Source organism: Saccopteryx leptura, chromosome 3 (genome assembly GCF_036850995.1).
Source record: "Saccopteryx leptura isolate mSacLep1 chromosome 3, mSacLep1_pri_phased_curated, whole genome shotgun sequence".
NCBI lineage: Eukaryota > Metazoa > Chordata > Mammalia > Chiroptera > Emballonuridae > Saccopteryx > Saccopteryx leptura.
Window position 1 is genome coordinate 351,051,777 of NC_089505.1, and position 7,685 is coordinate 351,059,461.

Sequence of the window (7,685 nt, forward strand, 5' to 3'; positions counted from 1 at the left end):
AATTTGAGACCCTGGGCTTGCCTGGTCAAGACACGTAAGAGAAGCAACTACTATGAGTTGATGCTTCCTGCTCCTCCTTTGTTTCTTTAAGCATAAAATGCTTCAATTCAAATGAAAGTCTGCTAGCTTCACACTTTACTAAGAGACTTCTGTTAGTTTCTACTCTAAGAATTAACATTTCCTTTTGCTGTCATTTACAGGTTATAAAATCAAAAATAAAATATCTTTTTATTCAATAAGTATTAAAATTCTATAATAAATGCAACCATTTGTATGCAACTCAACTGGATCAACTAACATATGGTCATTGTGGTCCTTTGAATAATGCCTTGGAAGATTGATCACCACCTGTCAAACCACATGAATTGATTTGATGATCAAGATGGTCATATATAAAAGCTTGGTTGCTTTCAGCATTTAGAAAACTAAACTGTTATAGCAACTTGTAAATCAGAGAGATTTTTCATAGATAAGACAGGTATTCATTTCATGAAGTTATGCCATTGTATTCAAACGACAAATGATTCTTGTAATTTCTTTATCCTGTGTTGTGATGTTTATGTCCTATCCTATCTACCTACCTACCTGCCTATCATCTCTCCATATCACTAAGAATATTGGTCAGATCAAGTAACAGAAAATACAACTAACTTTAAATAACAAAGGGTCTTTATTGGTTTACAAGCTGGAAAATCTAGAGCTAGAGGATACTTTGCTTGATCTATAGGTTGATGATATCTTTAAAGGCTGCCTACCCATTATTTGTGATCTTTTCAGCTCTGTCTTCCTTGCTGTGTTGGCTTTATCCTTAGCCTGTTTTTCCTCATGCTGGCCAGATGGCTGTCCATTTGGGCTATGTGTACTTCTCTTTTCATCTAAGAGAAGAACATTGCATCAAGTCTGCAATTATTTAAGAAAAATGTTTTGGGTATTCTTCCAGTTGGACTGACTTAAGTCCCATAAACCAATCATTGGAGCTAGAGGAACACCATATGCTAACTTGTCTTAGTTTTAGCTTTGTCTTAGTTTTTGCCAACCCTGAAACAATCACCATAACAAACATCAAGAACAGCAGCAACAATAGAATTACTACGGTTAGCTTAAGTCAATCAGGGTCTTCCTCTGGAACTTGGAATAGATTCAAAGTTCAATAGCTGTCTGAAACAGAGAATGTGACTTGGTTCTCCAAAGTAAAATTTAAGTACTATTGTAAAGAAAAAAACCGGGATATGGATATGTGTTAACAAAAGTCCATTATTTATTGTAAATCTATCCATTTATACATTCATTCACCCTTCTAATTCTATTATCTATCAATAATCTCTATTTATCAATCTATCCATTCCTCTGCATTTCTAGATATGCAGCATATTTTGCATGTAAGTGTTATATACATAGGAAAAAAAGTGTATTGAAAAGATGCCAAGTAGGCCCTGGGTAAAGCATTGGCCTGGCATATGGACATTTGGGTTCGATTCCCAGTCAAGGCACACAGGAGAAGTGATCATCTGCTTCTCCCCCCTTCCCCTTCTCTCCCTGTTCCCCTCCCACAGCCAGTGGCTCAATTGGCTTAAGTGCAGTTCAGGCACTGAGGATAGCTCGATTGGTTTGAGTATGTCAGCTGCAGGCTCTAAAAATAGCTCAGTACTCCAGCCTCAGCCCCAGACGGGGTTGCTGGGTGGATCTGGTCAGGGCACAACCAACAGTCTGCACTATCTCTTATCTCCTCTCACTTAAAAAAAAAGATGCCAAGCAAAATCAAAGGTTCATAGTGTCACTTATTGAGAACTATTTTAGTATTAGATTCCAATTCTAATGAAAAAGTACAGTCTGAAATAAGCATTACTTAAATATGCTTATATTTTTTTTATTCACATATTTCCTGCCTTATTTTTGCTTAATATATGAGAAATAAAAATAGGAACATTTCATTGTGTTCAATAAATTATTCTTGGAGTATCAAAATGAAGGATAGTATTTAAATGACAAGCTCTATTGAATTATATTATTACATGAAATACCATAGAAGTACAGGAAGAAAATTAAAGGCATATACTAAGGTAATAGTAACACTATTAGATATCCTTTCTTGAGAAGAAAAATTGTCAACATAGAATCATTCCTGAAACATAAATACATACCAGGTCACTATTAAAATTCTTATAATTATTATAGATTCTCCAAAAATTTTTAAAATGACAATTTGTCAATCATTTGCATTGTATGATGACTTTTACATGTGAAAGATGAGAAGAAATTTAGTGTCATATTCTAGAATTTAAGGAGATTAAAGGTTGAAGTAAAGCCATTTAATTATTATTGTTTGATGATTTAGTTAATAACATAGAGTAGAATAAATAAATACCTTGTCAGTGAGAGAAGAACCAAATAAATGTATATTTTAAGTATGGATGAAAGTCACATATATTTTGCTTTCATGACATATGAGGTAGAGAAATACTTAGTTTTATGGGAAGCAAAGTTTGAGAGACCTTCATGTATTTGTTATTTAAGGGGAGAAGTGTGTGTGTGTGTGTGTGTGTGTGTGTGTGTGTGTGTGTGTGCGTGCATGTGTCTATATCAAAAAATAGAAAGCATAAAATTAAATGTAAAAATAGAATATTGAAAAAATAGACTATGGAATTAAATAAGGACAATAATGACAATTTAAAACTAAAAATAATTAAAAGCATTTTTACTTATTAGAAAAAAAATAGCCTAATTAGTAATGGGAAGTTGAAGAGAAAGAATTATTTCTTCAATTGGCCTGGGGGAGGAGGGAGCTTTTCAAAGCAAATGGATGTGCCTTTGAAACAGAGGAGATAAGAGAGGAGGCTTCGACCATTTCAGATGCAGAGAAAAAAAAATAGAAAACTTTATGGAAAACTTACAGAATTTCAGAAAATAGGATGATGTTTTATCTGCTAATTGATGTCAAAGAGAGATTGAAATTTTAGTTGAGAAGTCTTGGAAAGGCTGTGTTTGATTAATATGATAAGGGATCAGTTAAAGATAATACTGGTTACACCAGATCCCAGTTAAATAGAGTGGTCAATAAGGAAGGATTCTGTTGATAATCTTAGGGAGTTGGAAAAAATCAACTAACTAATGGGGGTGTTCACAGGCATACACACACACACACACACACACACACACACACACACACACACACAAACATATTTATAAAATTAAGGTCATTTGACTCCAAAGTCAGTACTTGTAAATATGTTATACTACCCATCAAAAGGGGGAAGGTAGACATGAGGGAGAAAGAAAGAGATAGAGAAAGAATAGGATAAGAGAAGAGATAAGGAAAGGAAGGGAAGAAAAAAGTCCATTAGTTGATGAACTTCCTATAAACTACATAATGAAAACATCATAATTCTATTGTTTAAACCAAATATATATTTTCAGAATTTTATGTTTTAAGTTTTCAAATGATCAGTAAGCTATTGATTTGTACAAACTTGTCTTTTCCCTTAAATTGACTTAATGCTACAAGTATATTACAACTATTTCTGCTCTTAACCTATGTTCTTCTCTCCCTTCCTACCTTTCTTCCTTTATTCATTCCTTCTTTTATTCTCTCTTTCCATACACAAGTATTTTGAATGCTATTTATCAGAATACACAGTGCAGCCTTGGCCAACTGGTTCAGTAGATATAACATTGCCTGGCATGGGGATGTCCTGGGTTCAATCCCTAGTCAGAGCACACAGGAGATGCAACCATCTGCTTCTCTTCCCCTCCCACTCCCCCTTCTCTCTCTATTCCCCTCCTGTAGCCAGTGGTGGTTGATTTGAGCATCAGCCCCAGACAGGGGTTGCCAAGTGGATCCTGGTTAGGTACATGCAGGAGTCTGCCTCTCTATCTTCCCACCTCTCACTTAAAAAAAAAAAAAAGGAATACACAGTGCAGATTGTAATTGTCTCCATTGTAAATGATATCTCTAAGCCAACAAGAAAGGAACAGACACAGATGTTCTCATTACAGAGTATGATAGAAGTAAGCAGATAGTGTATGGCAGAACATTAAATCTTGAAGGATGATGTGATAGACTTTGATATCATTTACAAATAGCTGTTGTCTCTCCCCTTTCCTGACACCCCTCTTTAACCCCAAACCTTGGCTATGTGACTTGTTTTAGTAATAAAATGTGGATGAAAATGAAAAGCAGAAGTTTTATAAGCCACTATGTAATTCCACTTTTTCCTGTCGCAGGGCCTGCAATATCCTAGAGGAAAATCATTTCTTAAAAGTAGATGCCAGAATTTAGAGAAAGTGAGTTAAGATCACAATCTACATACAATGGACATATACCTGAACCAAAAATAAGCTTAGTAGTAAGCTACTAAGACCCAAACGTTAAAAAAGCATGAGTTATTTTGGAATGGAAAGCAGCTTAATAGGGTACTTTAACATAATGAAAAGTGGAAGGAGAGGTGAAGATGGATGCGTGTGAGTGGGTAGAAGAAGACTGGCAGAAACCTAGTTAAGTGACTTCTATCTCCTGCCAAAGACTTAAGCTTTTGTTCTAAAAACGATGTCATTGAAAGAAGGAGTCATATAATCAGATTAGATTCTTAGATGTGAAACTCTAGTGGCAGTGTTTTGTTAAATAGATTGATGGGAAATGAGACTGGAAAATGAGATACTAAATAACAGGCTATTTAATAATTTTATTCTGTGATAGTTTTACAGGTACATTCTCTCTATTCACCCTTCTCAAATACCCACCACCTTTGTGAGTTATATTTGACTCCTTATAAGTTCTTTTTTTAGTAAATTTTGGAATGACTTTTCTTCCCTGAAGCGAACTGATAAAATACTTGCCTTATGGTTTTGCCAGATCAGTTGCCTGAAGGGACGTCTGTGTAACAAAGAAAGTCCAGAGACATGCAAGGAAGATTGTATCAGCATCAACACACAAGAAAAAGCCAACCAACCAAGCAAAGCCTGAGCTTTAAGAGGTCTGTATCCTGTGCTTCTGCATTGGCTTTATACTCCATATGTCACTTTTGCATTTCACTTTATTCCTGAACTCTGAAGTCTAAGCCAGGACCTTTACATTCAGCTAGCTATCAGCCTTAAGGAAATTCCCTTTGTATTGTTGCCTGAGGGTGATCCAGGGGTTTAGAATCTGGAAACTGCTCCTTGTCCTGCTAGAGTGCCTGGGCTTCTTGATCTCATTGGTGGTTGTAACATGCTTGAAGGCAGAAACATGTGATTCTGTTATCCCTTTGAGGAACATGGCACATAAAGGTATTTTCTTATTTCCATAAGAAAAGGCGGCAGAGAGAAAGAAATTTAAGTTGAGTCAATGTTGGCTCAAATTTCAAAGATCTTCTGCAACAATGTTTCTAAAACTGTGGTAAAAGACCAAGTTTATTTCCACTATCATTTTTTTTATTAGTAAATTATTTATTCAATCGCTTCTTTAAGTTCTCAAGGTGTTCCACATTAACATCTTGTAATGCCAGTACTATTGCTTTAGACAAGAAGAGATTAAATGAAATAGTCATTAGACAGCACAAATCTATTAGATCGTGTTGACATTTCTGCAAACTTTCCAGGAACTTCTGGTATTGAAGAGGATCCTTTTTTAACTTTTTCATCTCTGGTACCGAAAACCCTATCAGACTAGTAAGTATTTCATCTACAAAGTCTACATCTAGATATGCAGTACCATCAGAAATCTTTGCTGTTATACTCCAAATGCCACCAGAACTTGAAAGATTTCCAGTTAAGGTAACAATAAAGGTTTTGACTTTCACTCTTACAACTTCCTTTGGTTTGCAGGCCATTAGAACAGACAAATAGATAAAGGGTGGAGAATACAAATCCATGGTGAAAGACAGATTAGTGCTGTTGTCTAATCTTAAAGAACAGTTCTGTAAATGGTGATCATTTTCATTAGAAATCTGTGAACTCCTTTTTGGCACATAACCGATCAGTACTCCATTTAATATTTTATTATTTGAGGAATGCACATCTGAACTGTTGATGCTTCGTCTTACTTTATTATCTGTCTCTGAGTTCTTATTGTTATTTGTAAAATCATGGGCTAAGGGTACATTATGATGAACTAAAAAAACACTACTGTTGTGATCTCTAGCAAATAAACAACTGGATTTGTCTTTGTTAATTTGTTCAGATAAATTGCTTTCAATCCAATCATCATTTCCATTTCTGCAAATCAAAGAAACATTATTTAAACTATTAGGATTATGTGCAGATCTGGCTGTATGTACATTTGTGATTCTGTTCAAAGTCAATGGCTGCAATTCTTTAGTCTCCACTTCTTCCTTCTGGACAGCTTCTTCTAAAAGCAAAGCCTCTGCTAATGAACAGTCATCTAATTCCCTATCAATGAAATACACAGATGGATTTGGTGGTTTTTCCTTTGGTCTTGAAGAAATAACAAGTCCTGGTTCAAAACTTGACTGTCTTGTGCTGAAACATCTTTCCGAGGAAGTGTCATTATTCGCTGAAAGCTCATTATTTTCATCAAGATTTGCGAGAGTTCTTCATCAGAAGGTCCTAACATAAGATCTAGATCATCTGCATTTCTAGGGATGCTTTGGTTAGAATTATTTGGTATGGCTGAAACAACAGGATCAGATTCCCTAATTAATCTTCCAGGTACCTTTTCTTGAGCATATTCCTCTAAAAGAGCATCTACTTCTCCTCCCAACACCTTCACATTTTCTGATTTCAATAAGAGAACACCAAGACGGAAAGAAATAATTCCATAAATCAAAATTTTTGTACCTGGGGGAAGATGACTATGAAGAGCTGGAGTAGGCTGATATTCCCATTCCCTGTACTTGTACAATTCCATCAGTTAACTGTAGCATCAACATTCGTGAAGGCTTTGCTTCCCAAGGCTTTTGGGTTACTTGTGTTTCAGCTGTAATTAGCTCGTTCATAATATTCTTGCCTCTCAACTTTTGTATCTGGGAATATGCAGGCTGATTTACATCAACCAATGAATTAATCTGAATAGCAAAATATCCATTCACTTCTCCTTTTGGTATGTCTAAAATGCCATCAGGTAAAAGAGGATGCTCTGGAGCCATTGCTCAAAAACTTGTTTATTCAGTTGTGCCTGACTCAAATTAACATCGTTTTCTTCTTGGATCCAGTTAATACAAGCTTCCAGCCACATTACAGGTACTTGAACATGCCATGTTGCTGAAAGCCAGGTTTCAACTCTTAATGCAATATTAGCTACACTCATTTCTTTTAAATAGAAGAAATATTATACACCTGTTACTGAAAATTATGGGTGAGAAGTATATGTAATGACTGAGATCAGAATGAAGTTATCCATGGAGGTATTTGTGGATCTCCCATAACCTTTAAACTTCAACGTTTGAGTTTGGGGCTGTGGAGGAAGGCTGGAGGGTTGAAGAATCTTGATGTGAAAACTGGGTATTACCAGGCCTGGCGATTTCCCGGGTTTGTCACGATTCGGCGGACCTAGGAGTCCCGCCTTCTCCTCCCGCTATGGCTGTTCCCGGGCCCGCGAGACTCTGAGAACAGGAACTAAAAGGGCGCGCATCCTAATCCAATTTTGCCTCTTCCCGCCCAAATTGGCGCACGTTCACACTCCTTCTCCCAGCCCAAAACATTCCTCTTCCACTATCATTAAGGTAGCATACTTTTGGAATACTTTTGTAAGT

General features: G+C 36.0%; 1 protein-coding gene across 1 annotated transcript; it reads right to left on the reverse strand.

Moving 5' to 3' along the window:
- Positions 1-5,417: 5,417 nt before the first annotated feature.
- Positions 5,418-7,474, reverse strand: LOC136398067 (recQ-mediated genome instability protein 1-like). Its single transcript, XM_066372494.1, is given in 4 exon segments — positions 5,418-6,523; positions 6,526-6,814; positions 6,816-7,072; positions 7,075-7,474. Coding segments are annotated over 4 exon segments (1,818 nt in total). The 5' UTR covers positions 7,241-7,474.
- Between the last annotated feature and the right edge of the window lie 211 nt (positions 7,475-7,685).